At 39.6% G+C, this 27052-nt stretch overlaps 2 protein-coding genes across 2 annotated transcripts in view; one reads left to right on the forward strand and one right to left on the reverse strand.

The window, feature by feature from the left end:
- The window catches only part of LOC5572577 (rootletin), a 159910-nt gene that overhangs the window by 21073 nt on the left and 111785 nt on the right, over nt 1–27052 (forward strand). The gene's annotated exons all lie outside the window — the stretch shown is intronic.
- Nucleotides 2404–5074, reverse strand: LOC5572580. The gene has a single exon (XM_001654052.2). It carries the CDS (start codon nt 4614–4616, stop codon nt 2829–2831), a length of 1788 nt encoding a protein of 595 aa, XP_001654102.2. The 5' UTR covers nt 4617–5074; the 3' UTR covers nt 2404–2828.

Genomic DNA, 27052 nt, shown 5'->3' on the forward strand with positions numbered 1-27052 from the left:
TAAAATGTTGTGTTATGATTCATTACGCAACTCAAAACAGTTACGTAATGAGAAAGCGTTGCGTAATGAATCATTAAGTACTGGTTTCAGTTGCGTAATGACTATTCCAGCACTGCATACTCAAGTGCAGGAAAGTAGGCCGCATCATGACAGATTGGGGTGATGAAAAACAGCCTAACTATTACGATGAGAAATTGCAAACAATATTTTTTGCAATTCCGTTCCATATCAACCTACTTTTTATAAGGAGAATGAACAACATAATGGCCTACTTTTCCTGCCAAGAAAAACAGTGCTGAAAAGTGCTAGTTTTCAGCACTGATAACGGTATTGAAAAGTAGCACTTTTCAGCACTGTTTTTTTTTGAAGTAGTCAAATTATTATCGGATTGCCTCTATACGTAATTTATCGATTTGCTCTGGAATTATCAATAACTTAGTCCACTATGTTCTGATTCTCCGACGACCCGAATCGAGCCGGGATCGAATGGTGCAACGAATAGAGAATCAGAAGCCAGCCAGTGGACTATGAGGTATCCTTAGTTGGAGCACGATCGTTTTGCGGACATAGAGGAGGCAGTAGAGTTTATTGGTTCGTTCTCAAGAAAGTCGGGGCTTTATGCCGAGGTTCGTATAGGCCATCCAGCACATGAAGAACAGCTTTCATAGTGCGTCTTACCTGATCAGCCTGAAAATAGAGTCAGCAACGGAAATGTGAAAATTTGTGACAATCATTTCACAGCCTATCTGATTGAGGAATATTGAGTTGTTACTACGCATTCATGCTCATGTGGATTTTCTTGAACATGTTTTTGCTTCAAGAATTAATCCAACTATAACGGCAATTTTCGAAATGTTGTATGCAACTCGTTGCAAAACTCGATTGTTTCAGCACTCGTTGTATTTATCAAGCCTCGTTGGATAAATGTACAACTCGTGCTGAAAAAATCATCATTTTGCACCTTGTTGCATAAATAACTATTACCAACGACTTCAACTTAATGCTGGAGTCACAATAATGAGTTAATTGTAGTCCTGTAATTTCCCTTAGACTAATTCTCATTCAAACATTCGTCAACAAATCATTTGTAATTCAGCATAAAACTTGCTAATACACTTCGCACATGTATTTCCTAAACACGCACAACACAAGTTCATGAATCTACAGTGATCTAATCTATATGCATATCTAATTGTTCATGTAATTTAGGCATTGTAGTACTATAAATTAGTAATAAATGCATAATATTTGGAAATCTGTTCTCGTAGTTCAAGTTTAGTAGTAAGGTGCGTGAAAAACCGCCAGCTTATGAATTCCATTATATCCGAGGGTACCCAAAACTCGTGTTAAGTCCAAAAATTCTTACGAACTGATCACAGATATCTGTAGGCCAGAGTAGGAAAAAATCTGTGTAATTACAGATAAATCTGTGTATGTGTTCGCGATTGAAAACTAATAAATTGTGAAAAACACACTTTGGAATGCTTCCAGTTAAGCAGAGTAGCAGACGAAAATAACTTTTTCATTTTCAAGCTGAAGGCGGTCCGTTTTACCCGGCGGGTGCTAGTTGAGTTGAACCTTTGAAAAATTCCTGTCGAAATCCTAGAAGCAGTTTCAAATGAAATCCTTGAAAATTCTTGAAAATGAAAAAAAAAAACATTAGATGATTTCCCCGAAAAAAAGTCTGGAGAAATATCTGGAGGAAAACTTGGAAAATTTTATGAATTAATGTCCATAGCGGGATCCTTTTGAAATTCCTTAGTGTCCTTGCAAGTTTCTTCCAAAAATCTGGTAGAGGAATGTCCAAAGGAATCATTACTTTTTCCTGCAAAAGCTTTGAGAAAAATCTGAGAAAACTGCTGGGCGTCTGCTCAAAGAATACATGGCATCCTTATAAACCTTCGCATACCATTAGAAAAAAAAACCTGGACCTATCGATTCAGCGGTTCTTGTGTTCGAGAATGGTTCAAAACATTTCATTCACAAATTTCGTGTAACTAGTAACTCTGCTGAAGACTTAACACATAATAGCGGTGTTCCAAAACAGTATTAACCAAAACCAACCTATCCCCTACCCTACCTTGCGATGACACGATTTTTCTTAAATAAAGCAATAAATCCATAGCACATCCTTGATTGCACACGCAGAAGTCCTCGACCCCAAAATAGGCTGCATTGATTGTGCCGACTAGCAACTGCTGCACTCAGGCTCCACCTTTGTCGATAACCTAGAGGTTATTGTTCCCTTGGTCGTTGCATATGCTGATATCGCCCAGTAGCCACATCATTCAAGCATTTGACGTGCCCTCTTCGTTAATGGACGGCGAACAAATGACGCAAATCCGGGGAAAAAGATTGCATGAGGCCTATTTTCTTTTCTCGATACAATGGAAATCTCAGTTATACATGTATACGAAGTTTCTTTATTTAATTTGTACTTGGAATTTGTAAAACTAAAGTGCATAATAATGGTTTATCCTTTACATATAGATTAGTGGATTATTCTTGTATCAATCGTACTGTTTGCACAATCTGTTGCCCAGCAACAGAACCAGCAGATCCTGCTTCAACTTCCTACTCTTTCTTGAATAAGTAGTAATCTACGCTATAAAACAAAACTATACCTAGAATCCGGATCCTAATTCTAAAGTCCCACTCATTCCATCACACACCGCAAGTCTGTTCCTTCTCTCTCCGTTCACATATTAACATAGGAATAGAAAACACTAAACAATAGGTAATCGAGTACTTATTGCAAGAAACTCTTAAAACAACTCAACCAGCGTATATGTGCTGATAACACGGAATCACTCGACAAGCTCGTGTCACTATTGCACCGGCGCAGCGGCACGTGGCATCGTTCGCCCTCGCTGCCGCTTGTGCAGGAAGGTCTTGACCGAGTTGAACGGCAACTGGAAGTGGTAGTAGGCACAGTACGGCAACGGATCCCAGTACACAAACAGGGCTTCCCGTTTGTCAATCACGGTTCCGATCAACTGCTGGACGGCGTCGATACTTGGTCGGCGCACTGCCTTCATGACCGTTTCATGGATCCAATATCTTCCTCCGTCCTGAACCAGAGGACCCGAGTTTTGCCGATTGAAATGAGGACACGGCTTGCAGATTACTTTTGAATGAACTCCTGTGTAGCAGATGTATGGAAGAGACACTCCCACTCGAATACCCAAGGGTAAAATCTCCCCGCTGGATTGACATTTGGCTAAACGAAAGCTGATATGTCCGTTCAAAGGACGTTGGAGTCGAATTTTCCGAAAAAATTCTCGAAGCCAGTTTTCAATTTCGGTGTTCTCTTCCGGAACTAAGCTACGTGTGTCGTTCTGAATGATGCAAGTCACGTTCGCCACTACTTGAGAGTCCTTCACAGTCGTGCAGGTTACATAATGTGCTCCAATAACATCTCTAATAACCACCCATTTCTGCATTTCACTGATTTCGTAGTTAAGCTTTAGTTCGCGGCGGTTCATCGGTAAGATGTACTTGGTACGCTCTAGAACTCCCAGCAGGCCGGTAGATACCATGACGTTACGATACCCGGAAAGCCATCCATTTTCATACAGGCGATACAAATCTTCCTTGCTGTTGATTACCTGATGCGGAGGCAGTGCGATCTGGTTGAACTCACATTTCTTCATCACCTGAAGAATGTCGTCAAGCACCGAGGTTTCCTGCGCTCCAGGGATAAAGCTGGAGCATCCTCGAAGCTCCAGATGTGGTTTTGCCAGGGCGTCGTAGTGAGCAGCACTAGTTGCACAAACCGGAATGTAGTGCGTGGGTTGTTCCTTTTCGACGATTTCGCACAGGGCCGAGATGTACTCATTAGCCGACTCAGGAGTTGGTCGTTGAATTGTGTAGAATTTGCTCACAGCTGTGGAAAATCTTGCCAGCCCGAATAGACCCTCGAACTCGAATACCACGACTCTTGCGCCAGACTTGTAAAAATTCCGTGCCAGATGAAGCGATTGAATGGTGCTTCCACAACTGATCAGAATAGTTCGCTTCTTACGGTTACGCTCGTGGGCAGGAGTGTGCATTGCAACCAGGACCCATTTGAGGCATGCCAGGGGCAAAGCGATCACCTTCCAGAACATCCAAAGACAAGCTGAGAGCCAGAAGGCGGGAGCTGCCATCAGGAACGGGCGCCAGGATAGTTGCATCATTACGCCAAGTATCCGTTGAGCGATTGCGATGAACAATAAGGGCCACCACAAGATCAAGCGGAGTATGATCCGTCCGTTAGAAATACGGTACTTGGCAGCGGGATCTTCCTGTTGATGCATTCCTTTGCTGTGCGCTGTTGAAGATGCTGGTTCTGGCACCGAAATCTGATCTACGGCACGGTCTTCCGGGATCAGCATGAAGGTACTCGAGTAGTTCCGGCGCAGCGTTGACGGTGGCGATGACGACAGGGGAGAACTCGGCATCGGTGGCGAGTTGTGCCGAGATGCCATTGGAGTCCAGTGTGGACTGGTTGGAGCAGTTCGCGAGTATAGTTTCACCAAATTGTCCGCATTATTGTTGTTGGATAGGAACATACTTCCGCTGCTTTCACTGCGGCTCCAAGGGCCGATCATCTTGTTCTTGCTGGCAGAAGGCATGGCACTTTCTGACGCTCGGTTTCACGTTTCACGGAAATCCACCAGATTAACAACTTATAGGCTTTTTGAACGGTATTGGGAAACAGTTCCCTTTTCAACACATCACAAGTATCGGGAGCGGTTCCGCGCAATCACGACCACAGTCGGTTGTAGTCCTCGACGATCAATACAAGACTAAATGAGCTCCAGGCGGAGAGTGCCTATTTAAAATCTTGGAAAAGGGAAAGCGATAACGCGATCGCAGGCTAGAATTGATGGAACGGATCCTTAGCTGAGGAAGATGACCAGGTAGAGAGCGCTGTCGGTGGCGACGACAGTAGTTGATACCGTTCAAACGTCGATCCGAAGTGTAATATGTTCAATAATAAAAATAATCTAGCAAAGCGTCAAGCCAAGCAGGCAGAAGAACAGTCGAAACAGCAAGGGCCAGCAATTGGAGAGACAGAGACTTATCATGTACTTTGGACCAAGGCTTATCTCTCTTTCCGACACTGAAAACCCTGTAGGATGCTGTTTGTATAGCATTGCAGCAGAATCAGTATAGATTGACAGTAGGGACGACGTTTGAGGCGTACGGGGAACGATCGACCGACCTGTCCCAACGCTATCCAAAGAATGAGACACGAAACACCCCCATCCCGATGAAAGTCCTGCCTGGGAACCCGTCACAGCCCAGCAACGGATAGAGATAATCAGCTGGATCACGATGGCGTTCCGTGATTTTGGCTTTCGGTGATGATCATGAACTTGAAAATGGGAAAGCAAACAGAATCGACGGGTTTCCTTATCAGTTTCGGTCGACGAGGTGCGGTGGAAGCCAGGCAGGGTATGCTTTCTCCCTAGCCTATATTTAGCACCTTTTGCCGGTTGGTGCTTATTGATGAGTTTGACTTGTGGATGATTTGTTGGAACATTTTCCAGTTTAATAAAAACTCATTTGCACCAGAACGATGCGCACGCTGTCCGGATGTGTCAGTTATCAAACATTTTGACCTATCCGAGAATCGTGCCGGGGTTCAGGCAAAGGGAAGCTTGCTTCACAAAAACATGTAGGGTAACCGCACGTAGGATTTATCATTCCCATCATTCTTAAGGAAAGTTTGTAAGTAAAAATATAAAAAAAGAATCTAGCACTGTACTATGATATTTTCCAACTATAAATTGTATCCGCTTATTTTGATCTCATATGTAAGGTCTCCTTCAGTGTCGAGACTGAGGACGACCTAAAGAAGAGGTCAAATACACAGCAAGTTTGGATTACCGACTTCAGTACAATTTGTCTGGGTTTTAGGACCACGGACTTTTCGTTATTTTTTTCCATAACTGGACAACTCAGTATACCCAAAAACACTGATGGCTGCACAAATTACTGATTTGTTCAGTAAACTAGCTAAGAGAATTTTTGCTGTCCCTCCAGTAACTTATTATTGTTTATTTCGATAGCTGGTTTTCCGAGAATTGAAATAATACATATGATGAGAATATATATTCATTTGCCATAAACTTTTAGGCATTTTCCAGTTTTAAAACTGCCAAATTCACTTATATGAAGGAATCCGAGCAGCCTTCCACAATTGTTTGGAGTTTAAAGATTAAGATAAAGTTAAACTGCGGAAACATTGAGCAAAAATCCCCTCAGTATTCTGTGAAATTCAAAATGTATCGAAGATTTTAATCCAGTGCATAGACTTCCGAACACTTGTGGAAGGCAAATTTGGTTCCTCAATGCCAATGAATGTGGTGAAAGTTTGTACGCAATTTTGATTACTTACCATGAGCAAATCCCAGCAATTGCAGTAGTGGAAAGGATTTCTTTATGTTTTTTTTTACTCATGAACACATTAATTTTAAAAAAGTGCTCGAATATCGATAAACTTTTTGATTGGTGCATTTTGCTGAACAAACCTAAAAACAATTTTATTTTTGGTTTGTCGGGAGTTTGTATAGGCCTAAAACTAGAACAACAATCCCTTAAGGTGACGATGAATCGAAACCAAACCTCAAATTTTCAAGAGCACAAATCTGAAGAACCGAAAGCCCGTTTGAGCTGAAAACTTAATCGACTGGTCATCAGCAGCTAGTGACCAATCGATTAAGTTTTCAGCTTAAGCGGATGTTTGGTTCTCCAGATTTGTGCTCTTGAAAATTTAAGGTTTGGCTCCGATTTATCTTCACCTTAATGCTCGTATGTGGATAGAGAGCGTGAGATAAACGACGGTACAGTTACCCTACATTGAGAACAAAAGTTGTTCGTTTCGTATTTCTGTTGGCAAGATTTTTTTAACTGTTTTATCTTAGCTTTATCAGTGATATTAGGGTAATTTTAACAACTAGTCGGTTGAGAGTCTACAATACGAATGAATCGTCTGGTTTATTTATCTTTCCTCGAGTCCTCGTTTGTGCACGAAGACGAATATCGAAAGTACGATTGTTGACAGTTCGCCTAACATCGTGACTTCGAATGCGCACGGTCGGTCATATCACTTCTTCCCCTTTTAGAAGATATTGCAATTATAACTATTGATTGACATTTTCCAAACAAATACTGAATTCATCGAACCCGAAAGGTATGTAGATACAACATATAAAATAAATTCAACATTTAAACTTGAACTCTATTACTTGCTAATTCATATTGACTGTATCAATCATAGTAAAAATCATGTTCGATTTTTTTTCGTTTCGATTTGCTGAGCTCTAAGGATTCATCTTCATGGGCGGGATGTTTTCTTTTCGTTCTTCCCCTTGGAAGTTTTGGTAGTTCGTCCTTCCGATCCTCCTGCCTCTCAGTTGGGACTTCTGTTGCTTCGTTTCTCGTTTCTTCTGAATGCTGGCGATTTATCAGGACGTTCGGCCTTTACCAGACTGACGTGGCCTTATAGATCTTGATCTGCTCCCGGTGTGCTTCCAATCCGTATCTGAAAAGTATTGGGAGAATACTGCCCATAAACGCATAACTGTCCCATGTGAATAGGAATCCAAGCAAACATGTGACTGATATGTGTTTATGGGCAGAATACTTCTTTATAAAGGTTGCTTTAATCCATCTAGCATGAAGGCATTGATTATGGTTTTTATACCATTTGAATGCCTTGGGATCTTCCCGCTCGGATGGTCACCGCATCTCTCCTCATCTGGCGTTGGAATCGATTTACCTATATTGATATGGTTCTTGAATTTAAGCAGAAAATTTTAAGAATATCTTAGTTATGGGTAAGTAAGGAATTGTAATAGTTTAGTTTATGGAGAATAATTCGTGTGAATCCCAACGAAACCATTTATTTAAAGATACAACACGGAGTTCTGTGCAGATGATTACTCTCTGCGAGCCTCAATGTAAAAGAACAACAAGATTTCAACAAACTTTGTTATTTATAAATATGCAGAAATAAAGGAAGCTTCCATTCAATATATTGAGTGTTATAGTTTTTTTTTTATAATCGAAATTGAACCAAACTGATTGCTGATTGTTCAGCAATATGCACGCGTATTAGCACATCTGAAAATTGCTGGTTGTCCAGCAAATCAGCTGTCAAAACGGATTGCTGTAATTCCAGCAAACTTTATTTTGCTGGATGAATTGCTGGATTTACAGCATAAAAATAATCTGCAAAAATTTGTTGGTCACCAGTTATAAAAATTTGGTGTGTAGTTTAGCTCCATTAACGACAATCAGTTGATTTCTGTAATTTTGTAAAGACTTATCGACATTTGAAAAGTATTACCTTTAACTTATAACCGACACTGAAGAACCACAATCAACCTCCATTTCCAAATGTCTGCCCTCTACTTAACCGTCTTTTCGCCTTCCTCTCGATCCGAATTGTTGTCGTCCACAGCTTGTCTGCGCTGACCATTCAAATGGTCAAATCCTAAACAAGTCTTAACTGGTCCACGGCTGCTTCCAGCTACACCATCTTCTCCCTGATATCTCTTTGCAAAGTTGTAAACTCTTGCTAATTTTCCAAAAGAAGCACCATACTCTGGACTAGAACGTTTTCCAATTGCTGCCACCATGCTTGGAAATTCACTTGGTGACTCTGCAGTGCCAGCATTTGCTTTAGCTACCTTCCAAGTTACAATTATTTTCTCGGCTGCAGTAGATTTCAACTTTTCCTCACTGAGAAGTCTCTGACGTAAGTTTTTATCTCGTAAACCCACAATTATACGGTCGAGGATTGCAATTTCTATAAAATTTTCAAACCCACAAAATTCTGCCTGCAATTTTAACGCCAAAACAAAATCCTCAGTAGTTTCATCTGGCTGCTTGATTCTAGTACTAAATTTATATCTCTGAACTAGATCAGGATCAGTTTTATCCAAGCGATTTTTCAATTTGGCAATTAGATCTCTAAACGTTTTTTTTTTAAGTTACCCGTAGGATACAAGTTAAGTATTGGGCTATCGGAGATCAGTTTTTAAAAAAGAATTAAACTTATCACTTCCACGATTGAACAAAGAATGAATTTATTGTCTAATTAATGCTATAATGAAACCTACACTTGCCCTACTCTGCTGACCTACGTTTATAGTCCAGTTTGCATACTCTGCATACTTCCGTCGTCCGGGGTCCGTCTGTTGCTAGGTCGATTTTCTACGTCGTCGTTTGGTGCACTTGCCGTGGCTCCGCCTGGGGTTGGACTTTGGTGGTGATGTGGACTTATGCGATGTGACCGGATGATACCTTTGGTTGATTATCGAACTTGATGACCGTTGCGAATTTGTGTGGGTTGATGTCCTCCGTAACTACTCCCCCTTCGAGACCGATTCGTCCCGAATTGGTAAAGGTGTACTCCTTCCTTGCATTTATGTTTCTTGGTGTAGGATAGAGTTGGCTTGAACTTCCAATTGCTCGTTTTGGTATATTGATGTAGATGAGAACGGTGGTGGCTATTACTGAAATTATACTGAGGATTGCGAAACCTACACTAGTGTAGGTGTGGGTTATGTTCTTAAGCTCGAGGCTTGAAATATGTTTTCGGTTGTGGAGATGTAATTCTTGTAGCATCTCCATTGTTATGTTTGGCTCTAAAATGTGTTGATCTATTTTCACTCCATCTAGTGGTATAATGGTCTGTTGTGGTTTGGTGTAATAAACAGTATTGCTGTATGTGACATTGTCAAGAGTCACTGAGCAGTTTGCGAAATAGATCAAAAAGGTACCTTTCAAGGTTCTGTTGGAGAGGTTGCAGGTGTTAGTCATTTTGACTTGTGGTACGTTTTTTTATCACAATGTAGTTTTCAGTGAGCCTTTTGATGTTTCCGTTATCCCTGTTGTATTTGGTGAATGAGCAATTACCTGGTAAGCCCCTGAGTAGTTTGGAAAAACATCTGTCCTTGGAGATGTCTAATAATTTGTCCATGCTACACATCGTATTCGGTCCAATAGAGTGACATTCCTCTTTGACTAGAAATGTCTTGTTATTTCCAACAAGTGCGGTTGCAAATGGCAGTGTGATGATTCGTCTGTCGACGGGTATGGGCTCCATCAAGATGCGATTGAAGTTTGTAGACTCTAACTGTGGAATGAAGATGATGAAATATAATTTTTGGTCCTTGAAGACTGACCTAATCCCTAATAACTCATATGTTTGATCAAGGTTTTGAAAGGAAACGTTAAATCGTTCTAATTTTTCTCTAATAAGGTACAATTTTGATCTATCTAGGATATTTCTGGAAATTACATTAAGGTTTGCTAAGTGTGTTGTTTCGAAAATTGATTCTAATTCTTTTTCTATCTGATCTAGCTGGTAGGTTGTTTTGAAAGTCTGGATAAGGAAAGATATGTTATTGATTCCTGTTCTATTATTTAGCCCCTGTTTGATTTTAATCAGCTCTCTAGTTATCAAAGTTTGTTGATCGTTAAATGTTTTTGTCAGTTTATTAACTTGATTTTCTATTTTTTTATTTATTCTAATCTGAAGATTGTTTTGTTCTATTAGACTGTTGCCTTTTACTTTCAAATTTGAGATTTCGTGGTTAATTTGCAAAAGATCATTATCATCTAGATTTCCAGTTATTAATTTAATACTTGAGCCTAGGAGATTAAATGCTCCTCGTTTGTTTCTACTATGGGGCAAAAGATTATTGAAAAGTTTCAAGATACTGTTATATTTGTTGGAAAGTAAAACGGTGAGATCATGAAAAGCATCAAAATGTCTGAGTCCTTGTATGATTGTGTCAACGTTATTCAGTAGTTTTTGGTATTGGTCGAGGTCGATCTCATGATACAGTCTATCTTGTCCTTTGATAATGAAACAACGTCCAGATGTGATCGTCAATAGTCCTGGGTTCGTTGATAGGTCCTGTATGTAAATTGTATGCGTTTGTGTACTGGCTACACATAGAATCCCAATCATCACAAGTGTAGTTGATCCCATGGTTTCCTGAAAGAGAGAAATGTATTAATCTAGGATTCTTCTTATTTTCATTTTATGTAGTCTGCGGTTCATGTCATCAATGAATGTCTTTGTATTATCATTTTTAACATGTACCTCAGAATACTTTTCGTTGGTTTTATTTTTGATTCCTTGAACTTTGTGGTAGATTTGATCGTTTTCTTGTAATTTTGGGGCATTTTCCAGATGTTTATTTCTTTGATCTAAATTCGCTTTTTGTGTTTTACTCAATTCGAGAGTTACTTCTTCGTAGAACTTATTTCTTTTTTCGATTATTTCATTGATATCAAGAGGTCTGACATCTTGATCCTTAATACCAAAGAAGATTTCTCTCGGTTTGAGCTTGGTTGCCGAATGTATAGTTTCGTTGTATTGTGTACAAGCAATCAAAAATTTTTCTTTTTGAGAAAGGTCTTCATGTCGACCTTTTATACACCTGAAGATTTCTGCAAGAGTCGAATGAAATCTTTCGACTATTCCATTTGTCTCACTATGGTTTGCTGGCGTAAAGTACATTTGGACGCCAAGATCCTCCATAAGCCCTCTTACTTCTATTGATTTTATAGCGGGCTCATTGTCCGAGACAATCAGCTCTGGTTTTCCGTGCGTGCTAAAGAATTTTAGTATAGCTTTACGGACATCTTGGATTGTTCTAGATTTAATTGGAATAATGATTCCAAATCGAGATAGTTTGTCGACAATTGATAGATACATATCGGGTTGCGCAATAAAAATATCTAAATGGATGATTTCGAGTGGTCGTTTCGGTATGGGAGTCTCTCCCAGTTTAATTTTATATGGTTTTCTTTCGTATTTATTTTTGTTGCAGATTGCGCATAGTTTGACAAATTGTCGGATTTTAACTTTCATTCTTGGGAAGAAATATTTCCGCGATATTTGCTTATGATTTTCCCAAATTCCTCTATGTGAAGATTCATGTGTTTTGCGAATGATAAGATTTTGGTCTTCTGGTAATTTCAGATCTTGTAGCATTTTTTGTGAAAAAGTAACTTTAAGACTTTTATTATGTCCGAAATGGTTCTTGTATACTGTCTGTAAACTCATGATGAGTTCTTCGGGACAATATAGACAATTAATTTTTGACGGGTTGCAGTAATCTTTAAAAATGCGTGTTATTAGTTCCATTCCGAAATGCATCCTAGTAATGGTTCGTCTAAAAACTTTTGGAAATACTTCTTCTGTTTGGTCGTCGTCGAATTCTCCTATTTTAAGAATAATCTGATTTGAAAAGTAGTTAATAGGCTTCAATGTCATGGGAATATATTCGCTATCGTCTGTGTTTGCAGAATGTACAGATATGTCTGATGAACTATCGTCGCTGTCAGTTTCGGATCCGCCTTCGTTAACGTTGATTTCGTGAGGTATCCGAGATAAACCATCGGCGACTACATTCTGTTTGCCGGGTTTATATTTAACCTCAAAATCAAATTCACGGAGGTCTACCATCCACTTTAGAACTTTGTCGTTAGGGTTTTTTAGGTGCAGGCCATACGTCAAGGGTTTATGATCAGTGTATAACACAAATTTTCTACCAAAAATGTATGGCCTAAAGTACTTACAACCCCAGTGTATTGCGAGTAGTTTTTTTTCTATTGCTGGTAATTTCTCTTCGGATTTCGTTAGAGTTCTGGATGCATATGCGACCGGTTTATCACTACCAACAATTCCTTGTGACAGGATGGCACCGACAGCATGATTCGATGCGTCCGTGGTGACAATAAATTGTTGTGTAAAATCTGGGTATTGTAAGATACTGCTGCTTGTCAAAATATTTTTAAATTTGTGGAAGGCTTCTATGAACTCCTTTGTGTGATGAATACTCTCCCCTTTCCTGAAACAGTTTGTTAGGGGTTTTGCGATTCTCGCAAAATCCTTAATAAACTTCCTGTAATATCCTTTCACTCCTTTTCCGTTTTGGGAAGGGGCCAATTCCGCACAGCTTCGATTTTTGCTGGGTTCGGCTTGACGCCTTCTGGGGTAATAATGTGTCCTAAGAAACCTACTTCTTTCTTAAGAAACTCACATTTATCAAGTTGCACTTTCATATTGTATCTGTGCAAACATTCGAAAATTTTTGCAAGGTTTTCTATGTGTTCCTGCAAACTTGTCGAGAATACTATGATGTCATCCATGTATACCAAACATCTGACACCAATGTGTTCTCTTAATATATTGTCCATAACCCTTTGAAAGGTTGATGGAGCATTTCTTAATCCAAAAGGCATTCTCACGAACTCGTAGTGTCCATGCTCGACACTGAAAGCAGTTTTGGGAATGTCTTGGCTATTAACTTCTATCTGATGGAATCCTGATGCAAGATCCAACGTAGAAAAATACTTGCATCTACCTAATTTATCTAATGTATCCGATATATTAGGTATTGGATAGCGATCTTCGACAGTCTTGTCATTCAACTTCCTGTAGTCGATGACAAGCCTCCATTTTTGCTTTCCTGACGCGTCTAGTTTTTTCGGCACCACCCAGACAGGTGATGACCATGGACTATTGGAATGCCTAATAATTCCTTGTTCCAGCATATCTAAAATTTGCCTCTGTACTTCTTCCTTATGGCAGAATAGGTACCTGTAGGACTTGGAGTAAACTGGATTTTCATCCTTCGTTTTGATATTATGTTTAATTGCATTCGTAAATGATAAAGGTTGTTTTTCCTGATGGAAAATGCTTCCGTATTTTTCAATAATTTTTAACAATTTTGTCCATTCTTCTTCGTTCAAATGTTCTAGTCGAAGATTTTTTTTTCAGTTTGTGCTTGTTATTGCCATTCTCTGATAATATTTGAGATTTTTGTTCGAAATTATTCACCTCCGCAAAAAGAGGTCTGTTTGGGTTTATTTGAACTGGAGAGCTAGAGGTATTTAAGGCGATGATATTTGCTTTATTATCCTTTGCTTTATAAAGACCAGGAATGACAATCACATCTTCTGTTAATGGAAAATTATTTTCTACCAGAAAATCTCCGTCTCCTGCGGTTGTTGGCAACTCAATAACCGTTTGTTCATGAGCGTTAATTTTAATTGAAAATGATTCCGGATACAATCTTCTCATAGAGATCGTTTCATCTGGGAATTGTAGTAAATTCGATGATGTAATAATATTAGCTTGTAGATGGGTTAGCGATTCGTACCCTATCAATCCGTCGAGAAAGGAATGGAATTTGAAGAGAAAGAACTTGATTGGTGGTTTATCTTTAAACGGTGCGAAATATATGGATTGATTAATTTTATGCATACCTGAAACATTTTTCACGACAGAGGGTGTTTCATGAATAGTTATAGTTTTATTAGTTGAGGGTTTAAATAATTTTTGTTCGCTCCTGTGTCGATAAGGAGCTTAAGTTTTCCGAAAATTGTTGTAACTTCAACGTATGGAATGAAATTGTGTGGCTCTATGTGTCTTGTGGGTTTTCGGAATCCCTCGAAAAATTTATTTCGTCGGTCGAGTTCTCTTCACTTTGGCATATGGCCTTTGATGTATTTGGTTGAGCCTCTTGCGATTCGTGGCATTCAGGATAATCGTCACTGTAATCGTAGCCGTTATAGCCATAGTAGTAATCTTCAGGAAAATATGGATGATATGAATAATCATGTTCAAGATTTGTTAGTTCTTCTACAATAAATTTCGGAGCCTGAGTTTGTCGAAATGGTTGTTGAGGAAAGGTTGGATTCCCGAAGGGTCGAGGTGGCATTGGTGGAAAAGGCTGTCTTGGCCCCATCGGTGGGTTTGCAAAAGGTCGAAACGGTTGTTGGTGTCTAAACGGTGGGAATCGGGTTGGTGGTCTATTTGCGTAATTTATGTTCGCACTTCTAATAGATTTATCTACTTCCATAGGAACAGGTTTTTGTCCTTGTGGGGGATGTGGCCTAAAGAACGTATGATTTCTGAATGGATTGGGAGCGTAATAATTTTGTTGCCGTGGAGGTAAAGGAAGAGGATTACCATTAAATGTTCTTGGAATCCCGTGATTGGGTTTTTCTGGAGGTAAAAATGGGTTTCTTGTGTGTTTTGGTGGCATATTATTTGTAAACCCTGATTTATTTAAAAAGTTTTGTTCTTCTATGCAAGCGTCAAACGCTGATTTCAACGTTTCTGGTCTACGGGCTCTAATATTTCCACCTATCGGCTCTTTCAAGCCGGCTAAAAATACTTGCAGAGCGTTCTCGCTGTGTGTTTTAATTCGGTCGGTTCTCACAGTAGGATCGTCGATGGCAATATTTGCGTGGTTGACGAGTAAGGAGAGTAGATGTTGCACTCTCCCGTAAAAGTCTTCGATAGAAGAGGTTTGGTGTGCCAAAAACAACTCCCGTGTAAGAGTTGTAGCATCTCTCTTATCGTTATAGTGAGAAATTAAATTAGCCTTAATAATTTTCCAATCTAGCGGTGTGCCATATACCTCAAGAACGGTATCGGCGTCACCGATAATTTTATTTCTTATCGCTTGGACCCACACATTATGATATGGTGTGGCTTTCAAAGCATCGATAAAAGGCATAATGTTGTCTACACTGCGTAAGAACGAGTGTAGTTTAACGGGATTGCCGTCAAATGGCTGTAGAATGTTAATCCCTTGAGGGGTTTGTAACGTTTTCACGATTTTCTCGGCATTAGCCATCATTTGCTCCTGATGGGCGAGCACTTCTTCGCTGGTTTGTGGCATTGTAAAATTGTTAAATTTGTTTGAACTATCACTACTTATTCACTTAATCACTTGCACTTTAAATCACTTTTCTTAATCTATATGGTTTTTACTCACGATTTATTCCCGATGTCCTTTCGGGGATCCTCTATTCGTTTCGGTGTCTTTGCAGGGTCCTCCTCGGTAATCCTCCGGTGAGATCTCCGCACTGTTAACTCTTTTTATTCACTACTAAAAAAAAACTATCCGCACGACTGCGCCAGTTAAGTATTGGGCTATCGGAGATCAGTTTTTAAAAAAGAATTAAACTTATCACTTCCACGATTGAACAAAGAATGAATTTATTGTCTAATTAATGCTATAATGAAACCTACACTTGCCCTACTCTGCTGACCTACGTTTATAGTCCAGTTTGCATACTCTGCATACTTCCGTCGTCCGGGGTCCGTCTGTTGCTAGGTCGATTTGCTACGTCGTCGTTTGGTGCACTTGCCGTGGCTCCGCCTGGGGTTGGACTTTGGTGGTGATGTGGACTTATGCGATGTGACCGGATGATACCTTTGGTTGATTATCGAACTTGATGACCGTTGCGAATTTGTGTGGGTTGATGTCCTCCGTAACTTACATACATTTAGTTTCTTCGAAAATGGTCGGTCCGCTCAGTGTAATACAATAAGCCGTGTGTACCAATCATTAAAATTGTTGCCCCTTCTATAGGGTTCAACGGTACAGGCAATTCTTGAGTTCATTTTGAGTTGACTGTGTTGTATTATATGTGTAAAAGCAATGGCTATGTAACAATGGAGTAACAAAAGAATAGTGTAACAAAATCACACAATATCGTCGGCACAAAAGATAAAATGGAGTAATAAAAAAAACAAAGGAATTAAGGTACCGTGGGGTAAGTGGATACAGAAAAATCATTAGTCAGCTTCATTATTACGTACAGCTTACGTAAATAATGTAATTCATACTTTTTTCTGTGGATAACAAATTATGGACTAATATACTTCAAATCGTCAGATTTTTCCTGATTTTTATGTATTGAGTATGAGGGACTTGAAAATTTGCGCCAAATGATCCACTTGCCTCACTATGGTGGGGTAAGTGGATCACCACTAAAAAAATATTTTCTCAAAACATATATGGTGTAATCATGTATACTAAGAATGATATTGCTCTCGTTCTTGTTATTAGTGCTAGTTATGTTATGTTTTGATACCATAAAAATTGAAAAGTATCTTCATTTTTTCAATATATTATTAAAAATATTTATACATTAGTTCACACTAATTCAAACAAAAATAAAACATTGTAGCTAGAATTATTTGGAGAAAATTCTTTATTATAATCACATAAGTTATAAAGAAGTATTGTAGGATTATTCCTAACGATGTTTTCAAAAAACACTTGTAGTTTAAAAATATTAGATACATTTATTTTTGTTTAACAAACTGAAATCTTCTTATTCTATTTTTGAATGTATTTGTATCATCTGTCCAGAACAATTTATATGGTCAAATAAGGTACGATAATATGTTGTCAATTGGAAAATTTGTATATTTTGCTGTTTTGCAACTCAGCTTTAATAAACCACGAAAAGTTTTGTTAGAATTTTGCAATATTCATTCTTTTATATTGTTTTATACCAGAAAGATTAAAATAAATTTTAGGTGGATTAATTCAAATTTTCTATAGTCAATTAGACAAATTTAAGCTAGTAATCAGAAACAGTAAAAACAAAACAATATTTGCGAGTATTCAAACTTATTCAAATTATCGTAAGCAGTCTGCCAATAAATGGTAATAATACTTGATCCACTTTCCCCACCCCATTAAAAAGTGGGGGTAAGTGTACCATGTCCAATATATCTGTATTTATTTATAAAATTCACATATTTTTCATGTTGATTCATACAATTAGAACTGAAATGTTCACCACGCGTTGAAAAAACTAGCAGAATTTGATTTAAGGCAGAGATACAATGAATTTTTGATTGACGGAAAACAATTTTGAAATTAATTGATTTTAGCAGCCAACAAGTCTGCTTGTGTTAGTGTTGGTGTAGTATCAGTTTTACATTAGTATCAGTGTGGACGTAAGAATATAACCTAAAACGAAGTAAAGCTGCGAAAACATTCAACATATTCAAGTATTTATGCTCAATATAGACAAATGATCCACTTACCCCACTGATACACTTCCCCCACTGTACCTTACCTCTCAATTGCCCAATAATGTCTTTAGATATGGCCAAAGATAAAATAAAATGTCTGACTAACCAGATAAATCCTGGCCTTCGCCAATCAATCGACCTTTGCCGTGCTTGGAAACAAACTCGATGAAACGAATGACAGTGGAACACGATCGGTTGAATAACTCCTACCCAATTTTTGGAACCCCACCGGAAGACCTTGAACGAGGTCTTGCTGGCTGTATCGATCTAAGCTGTTACGAAACTGACCGTCGAACAGTAATCTGGGACTAGATCCTTCAAATCCTCCAAATGTTCCTTAGGTTCCTTCAAATTGTTGAAATTGTTGCTTTCCACGGCTGGACTCGTGATATAATCGACGAAATATTGCTTTCAAATAAGGACAGTTCTTAACTCTGTATGAAAGGCAAGAAAACACTCCTAACATCTGAGGCGCTATTTGACCAGATTTCACCGGCAAATAATGCACTTACCTCAACGGGGCTATACTGCCCATAACTGCATATCTGTAACATTCGACGAAAGTAGGCATTGAGTAAATGCAACACTAAATGTGAATTTTATGGCAGTATGGGATAAAACCAAAATTTCTAAAAATTAGCAATAATTCAGAAGTGCTTATAAGAGGCTAAATTTTGCACAACTCACATCGCATACTGTGTGAATAGTCAGAAAATAATTCTGATAGGAATTTCATCGCTACTTCATTACGGAGCTCATGTATAATCTCAATGTGACTGTTATGCGGTTACAATTACCAATGTGACAAAACAACTTGGTATTTTTCTCGAATTTTCTAGAACATAGTCACAGATTTCAGTGAGTTAATCGAAAATATTTATGATTTGATGATTCTCCCCGGTGTTAACTCAAAATTGTCAAAAATGTCGAATGCGACTGTTATGCAATTATGGGCAGTATACCCGTGTACACGAGAGTGTATACAATACGAATGAATCGTCTGGTTTATTTATCTTTCCTCGAACCCTCGCTTGTGCTCGAAGACGAATATCGAAAGTACGATTGTTGAAAGTTCGCTTAACATCATGACTTCGAATGCGCACGGTCGGTCATATTATTAACTACAGTGAATACGACGCAGGATCCCTGTATCGAGGTTCGTTTGAGATCCTTCATCATGGCGTTTGCTCTGTAACATAGCTTCCAGTCGCGCTCGATTCCGCCTTCCATATACTTTGTTATATGACTCCCTGATGCGACGCTTCACATTTCAAGCGGGTGTACAAGTTTGCCAAATGATTGTCGGCCGAGGGAAGCAAAAAAAGATTGGATCTTCAAAATCATTCCTCGGCTATGACAGTGAAGAGTTCGCATACACAGCTAAAAATATGTTGTAAATTTAAGTTTATTTTCATGCACATATTTGGAGCAAATTTCAACGACCAATCCATTATTTTTCAATCGAATTCACTTTAAATTTACACGATCATGTAATATTCAATCATTTTTAGTTGAAAATTGAATGTATATTAATTTAAATTTACATGATGCTGTAACAACACACGAATTTGATTTATTTTTACAGTAGACTTCAGTTTACATCACATTGAAAATTAAATATTTTTTTCTGTGTAACAGGTACGGTGCTGCCATCTGGAAAAAGTTTATTCGATGCATGAAGCGTCGAAAATTTTACCCGGCAAAGTATATGAATATAAAATTTCAAATGCTTATATAAAATTAACTAGAATAGCAATTTAAAATCTTTTCAGTACCGTTATTCGGGGTGTAGTTGATCAGTGGGGAAAAGTTGATCATTTCCTTACCCACATGTATAAACTGTCAAGAGAGCTATGATCCGATTTCAATTATCACAATTTTTGTGATGTCACATTACATGATATCTGCTCTTGATGTTTTGTAGTTCGTTTTTACATGCAAGATAATTATACCATGTAAAACAGATATTTTGTGAAATGTTTGATGAACTGTTAAAGGGTGCTTCTCCAAACAATCGGCTATTGTCAAGGCTATAAAAAAACACCATTTAAATAAACTGTTTCATACTTTCCAGATATGTTCTGTGAACTCAGTTTTGAATTTGCATTGAGGTTAAAATTCCATTTTCAGAGCAAAACCCGTTCTATTTGTGAGCGAGTTGCTGATTCAAAGGAAAATTGCATACCTTTAGGCGTTTAATGTGATGTATTATGTAATTCACAACACTCAACTCTAGAATTGACCGATTTATCAATAAGTTGTAAGACTTTTGAGACTTTCAGATTAAGTGACCCCGAATCTATTGAATAGCATATCGCTTTATTTTAGGAAACCTATCGCAATAATTGATCAACTTCACCCCGGAATCAAAAACTCATTTCTTTTTAATTCTAAAAAATATTTTTATTATGATAACATCTCGTCAAAATTACGTTTATATAATTCGATAAACATTCAACCAGTACAGGTTTTAAAAATATTTGGATGATAATACATGGATCCTACTAGGAATTATAGAACAGAATGGCACAAAAGTGATCAACTTCACCCCATTTTACGGTACATGTTTGTAGGCTTTTGATGGGATACATTAAAGACACATTACATATTTGATTTTTTATATTTTTTTTTTCCTCCGCACACTTAACAGAATTAAATTAAATTATGTTTTGAATTTTTGAAAAGTATTTGAAAATTGACTTGCACGGAAATCCTTCGACAATTGTTGCAGTTGAACGTTAGTGTTTCCCAACCGATGATCCGCTAACACTAAGAAGGCCGTGACTTTAAGGAGGCCCGCAAAGCTATTGTAAGAAAACGTGGAGATTATGTTTAAAAACTAAATAAGTAATCTCTTAAACACTGCTTGATGCAATTCAAGACCATCTTCGGGTAGCCCAATTTCAGCCTTTCGATCACCTCATGTTCAACCGGCAAGATGGTCCCATCCTTCTTCTTTTTTTTAGCATTACGTTCCAACTGGGACAGAAGTGGCTTCTCAGCTTAGTGTGTACCTCCACAGTTATTAACTGAGAGCTTTGTTTGCTCGTACACTTCAGGTTAATTATCAGAACTCCAGATCTGAAAGGCTTCCTGTAAGAGATGGTGTTCCCCAAGGCAGCATTTTGGAACCAATATTTTCACATCTGACTTACCTGAGTTACCTCAGGGATGTCAAAAATCCTTGTTTGCGGATGACACAGGCCTTTCTGCCAAAGGACGAAGCCTGCGTGTCATCTGTAGTCGATTGCAAAAAAGTTTGTAGGGGAACTTACGTATTATCGGCCGATTTGTTCTCTTCGTCATGGGGGGTTTTTATTGACCAAAACTTCTGAAATTCGGCAGTAAGATGCACTGATATGATGAAAGTATTGGTGCATAATTTGAGCCCAATATGTTTTAGAAAACTACCCAAGACGAAGAGAACAAAGCTGCCGAAAATACAACAAGTCACCCTATATTTTTTCTTCATACTTGCAAAAATGGAAGATTTCTCCTAATGCTTCCAAAACTCAACTAATAATATTACCGCATAAACCAAAAGCTTTTTATTTGAAACCTTCAAGTAGACATGTCAGGGGCGGCTGATCATCGTCCGAGTGCCAGAGAAGGACTTTAAGCTAAACTGCGCACTATGGTCCTCCGAACATTTAGGGGGAATGGTCCTCCGGAAATCTAGGGGGTTGGTGTCAGGCCCTGCAAGCCAGCCGTAAAAAAATCAAGCAACGAATAATCAACGAGAGAATACGAACCGGGACAATCGGCGAAGACCACAGCGACGTAAAGGACTAGCGATTGGAAGCTCGGTACGTGGAACTGTAAATCTCTCAACTTCATCGGGAGCACACGCATACTCGCCGACGTGCTGAAGGACCGTGGATTCGGCATCGTAGCGTTGCAGGAAGTGTGTTGGAAGGGATCAATGGTGCGAACGTTTAGAGGTAACCATACCATCTACCAGAGCTGCGGCAATACACATGAGCTGGGAACAGCTTTTATAGTGATGGGTGATATGCAGAGGCGCGTTATCGGGTGGTGGCCGATCAATGAGAGAATGTGCAAGTTGAGGATCAAAGGCCGGTTCTTCAACTTCAGCATAATAAACGTGCACAGCCCTCACTCCGGAAGCACTGATGATGATAAAGACGCTTTTTACGCGCAGCTCGAACGCGAGTACGACAGCTGCCCAAGCCACAACGTCAAAATCATCATAGGAGATCTAAACGCTCAGGTTGGCCAGGAGGAGGAATTCAGACCGACGATTGGAAAGTTCAGCGCCCACCGGCTGACGAACGAAAACGGCCTACGACTAATTGATTTTGCCGCCTCCAAAAATATGGCCATTCGTAGCACCTACTTCCAGCACAGCCTTCCGTACCGATACACCTGGAGATCACCACAGCAGACAGAATCGCAAATCGACCACGTTCTGATTGATGGTCGGCACTTCTCCGACATTATCGACGTCAGGACCTATCGTGGCGCTAACATCGACTCTGACCACTATCTGGTGATGGTCAAACTGCGCCCAAAACTATCCGTCGTTAACAACGTACGGTACCGACGGCCACCCCGGTATGACCTAGAGCGGCTCAAGCAACCGGATGTCGCAGCGGCATACGCGCAGCAACTCGAGGCTGCATTACCGGAAGAGGGTGAGCTGGACGAAGCCCCTCTTGAGGACTGCTGGAGAACAGTAAAAGCAGCCATCAACGATGCAGCTGAGAGCAACGTCGGGTACGTGGGACGGAGTCGACGGAACGATTGGTTCGACGAGGAGTGCCAGGAGGTTTTGAAGGAGAAGAATGCAGCGCGGGTGGTCATGCTGCAGCAAGGGACCCGGCAGAACGTGGAACGCTATAAACGGAAACGGCAACAGCAGACCCGCCTCTTTCGGGAGAAAAAACGCCGCCTGGAGGAGACGGAGTGCGAGGAGATGGAACAGCTGTGCCGGTCTCAGGAAACGCGTAGATTCTATCAGAAGCTCAATGCATCCCGCAACGGCTTCGTGCCGCGAGCCGAGATGTGCAGGGATAAGGATGAGAGCATTCTGACGGACGAGCGTGAGGTGATCGAAAGGTGGAAGCAGCACTTCGACGAGCACCTGAATGGTGCTGAGAGCACAGGCAATGAAGGACGGGACAACGGAGGAAATGCCTTCGTCAGTACTGCGGAAGATGGAAACCAACCAGCCCCCACTTTGAGGGAGGTTAAGGATGCCATTCACCAGCTCAAGAACAATAAAGCTGCTGGTAAGGATGGTATCGGAGCTGAACTCATAAAGATGGGTCCGGAAAGGCTGGCCATTTGTCTGCACCGGCTGATAGGCACAATCTGGGAAACAGAACAGCTACCGGAGGAGTGGAAGGAAGGGGTAATCTGCCCCATCTACAAGAAAGGCGAAAAGTTAGATTGTGAGAACTTTCGAGCGATCACCATTCTAAATGCGGCCTACAAAGTATTATCCCAGATCATCTTCCGTCGTCTGTCACCTGTAGTAAACGAGTTCGTGGGAAGTTATCAAGCCGGCTTCGTTGACGGCCGATCGACAACGGACCAGATCTTTACTGTACGGCAAATCCTCCAAAAATGCCGTGAATACCAGGTCCCAACGCATCACCTTTTCATCGATTTCAAGGCGGCATACGACAGTATCGACCGCGTAGAGCTATGGAAAATCATGGACGAGAACAGCTTTCCCGGAAAGCTCACGAGACTGATAAGAGCGACGATGGAAGGTGTGCAAAATTGTGTGAAGGTTTCAGGCGAACACTCCAGTTCGTTTGGATCCCACCGTGGACTACGACAAGGTGATGGACTTTCGTGCCTGTTGTTCAATATTGCGCTAGAAGGTGTTCTGCGGAGAGCCGGGCTTAACAGCCGGGGAACGATTTTTACGAGATCCAGTCAATCTGTTTGCTTCGCGGATGATATGGACATCGTCGGCCGAACATTTGAAAAGGTGGCAGACCTGTACACCCGCCTGAAACGCGAGGCAGCAAAAGTTGGACTGGTGGTGAATGCGGCCAAGACAAAGTACATGCTAGCTGGTGGGGCCGAGCGCGACAGGGCCCAACTAGGTAGCAGTGTTACGATAGACGGGGATACGTTCGAGGTGGTCGACGAGTTCGTCTACCTTGGATCCTTGCTGACGGCTGACAATAACGTTAGCCGTGAAATACGGAGGCGCATCATCAGTGGAAGTCGGGCCTACTATGGCCTCCAGAAGAAGCTGCGGTCAAAAAAGATTCACCCCCGCACCAAATGTACCATGTACAAAACACTCATAAGGCCGGTAGTCCTCTACGGGCATGAAACGTGGACGATGCTCGAGGAGGACCTGCAAGCACTTGGAGTCTTCGAACGTCGGGTGCTTAGGACGATCTTCGGCGGTGTGCAGGAGAACGGTGTGTGGCGGCGAAGGATGAACCACGAGCTTGCCCAACTCTACGGTGAACCCAGTATCCAGAAGGTGGCCAAAGCTGGAAGGATACGATGGGCAGGGCATGTTGCAAGAATGCCGGACAGCAACCCTGCAAAGATGGTATTCGCTTCGGATCCGGTTGGTACAAGAAGGCGTGGAGCGCAGCGAGCTAGGTGGGCGGATCAAGTGCGAATCGATTTGGCGAGCGTGAGGCAGAACCGAGGATGGGGAGATGCGGCCAGGAACCGAGTATTGTGGCGTGAAATTGTTGATTCAGTGTTATCTGTGTAGATGTTAACTAAATAAATGAAATGAAGTAGACATGTTGTCACGATGAGTGGGGTTCCAATAAATTGGTCAGATGAAGTTAAGTATCTAGGGCTCATGCTAGATAAGAATTTAACTTTCAAAAATCACATTGAGGGCATTCAAGCCAAATGTAATAAATATGTAAAATGTCTCTATCCCCTTATTAATAGAAAATCAAAACTTTGTCTTAAGAACAAGCTTTTGAAATTCAAACAAATTTTCAGGCCAGCCATGTTGTATGATGTACCAATATGGACTATCTGTTGTAATACCAGGAAGAAAGCTCTGCAGAATTCAAAATAAAATTTTGAAAATGATTCTAAAGCTTCCTCCCTGGTATAGTACCGTAATCCGGGGGCAAATTGATCACTGGGGCGAATTTGATCAGGTCGGTACCAAAAAACATTTCCTCCCAAGGATGCTGAAGGTTTCGTTGGCACCACAGACATTGTATGTTTTCTAGTTTATAGATGTCTAATGATGATTTTGAACTATTTCATTTTTATTAGGGTCAGTTTTGCATAGAAATATTCACACTTTTAGAAGGTGTAAGCAATACAGTTGGAATCATCTGTGCTAAACAATCCACTGGTGCTATACCTACATGTCAACTTTGAGTGAACTACTGAACTCATTTTTGATATCATACAGCTTAGTAAGTATAGTTTTTTGCTCATAAAACCGTTTATTCTCAAATAATATGCTTATTTCAACGAAAATTGCCTACATTTAGGCGTATTAGGCAGATTTTCAAAGTTTAATTTTGCTATTAAATAATCAAATAGTTGAGATGTTAGAATTTTGACATCATTTTCAGATTTGGGAGACCCGAATTTAGTAGAAAGGGATTTTTTTATTCTTAAGCTTGCTTTATTATACGGTAATCAATTTCACCCCAGTGTGTCATAATATTTTGTAAATATATAAACTATTTTTAAAATGTGTTAAATATTATTTTATGAAAAGCCGATTACATAAACTGATAAATATCAATGGAGTACTGATTTTGTCAAAATTTATTTGACAATATTTGAATTTCGAAGGACAACACAGCAAAAAGTTGTAAAATAGTGATCAATTTGCCAATGAGTTACATAGAATATCCAATGTTAAAACATTGGAACAAATGTCAAATAAAATAATTCATAATTTCAGGCAAAAATCGTTACAATCTTCTATTGCCACGATTAATTTAAGTATGGTTAAGTATATTCAAAGCGTTTTTTTTTTCTCTTATAAGCAGGTGAAATCAACTCACCTGTAAAAAATCTGAACTGCTACGGCAAATGAATAATAATAATGTAATATGTTGTTGACAAAATGTTAATAAAATCTTAGATTTGTTTTACCAAATTAGGATGATAGTGTTGTCTAATAACACAGAACACCTAGATATAAGAAATGAATGTAATTTTTAGAATGATAATAATAAAGAAATAAAAAAAAATAAAATAAAAGAGAGAGAGTTTTGTTTGCAAATTGACCGTGTTCGCATGTGTGTATCACGTAGCAGGTACGAATATACCAGAATCCAGAAAATTTCCTTTGCGAAAACATTATCGACTGGTGGGAACTCACGAACCTCAGTTTGGTCGCGCTTAATAGCTCAGTTTGCTCGCGACTTGAAGCACCCGTATAGTGGCATAAATTTAGTTTCTGATAAATTATTACAATTATCTTCGGAAGAGCATAGTTACTCTATCTGTCGGTAAGTAATTATCGAAGTTCTAAGTTGTTGAACCGACTAGGCATTTTCCGAATCAAATACGATCCGATTAACTTAACGATTAAGATTAACCTTCAGATGGATTGTTTCAAACAAAAATGTAATAACTTTCGTAATATTATTTTTGGTAAGCCTATCGGATTGGAATTATACGATTTCTAAGCCCAATATTTGCGCTTAGAAGGTACTCAAAATTTTGCGCCAAATTTCAAACATATTTTACACAAAAAAAAGTGTATAACCTGAATAGAGAAAGTCGAATAAATTCATACAAACAATAAATTATCAGATAATCAACATGGAGCACAACAAGCAGTATCCTTTTTTCCATTGCCTAGTATTTATAGCATTATAGATATTTTAACAAACTGGTAGGCTCGTTCCTCGATTTTGCACGAGAACAAAATACTGGCCGACGTACCTAGTCTACATGAAACGAAAAGTTGCTCGCATTGATTCGCAAAGTAAGCCGCCCCTCACGGTAAGTAACCGCGTGCACGAATCATCGACTTGGTTATTTATTAGCTCTGAACGATTTTGTTTATTTTATGGTCTCTTTCCGCTCGCTGGTTCACCCTTTCTCCTTCGATCTCAATCAGGCCGCAATAATGCTTCCAGGTTCATTTTAGGCTAGCACGCATACCCAAGCAGGATATTTTGGATAGATTATGCGGTTCTGATGCTAGGTTTCACATTCAGCGATGAATCAATACCGGAACGGTATCAA

Source organism: Aedes aegypti, chromosome 1 (genome assembly GCF_002204515.2).
Source record: "Aedes aegypti strain LVP_AGWG chromosome 1, AaegL5.0 Primary Assembly, whole genome shotgun sequence".
Lineage (NCBI taxonomy): Eukaryota > Metazoa > Arthropoda > Insecta > Diptera > Culicidae > Aedes > Aedes aegypti.

Excerpts from the sequence above, each read along its gene's own strand:
- LOC5572580 (XM_001654052.2), bottom strand. The coding sequence starts at position 4,616 with ATGCCTTCTGCCAGCAAGAACAAGATGATCGGCCCTTGGAGCCGCAGT.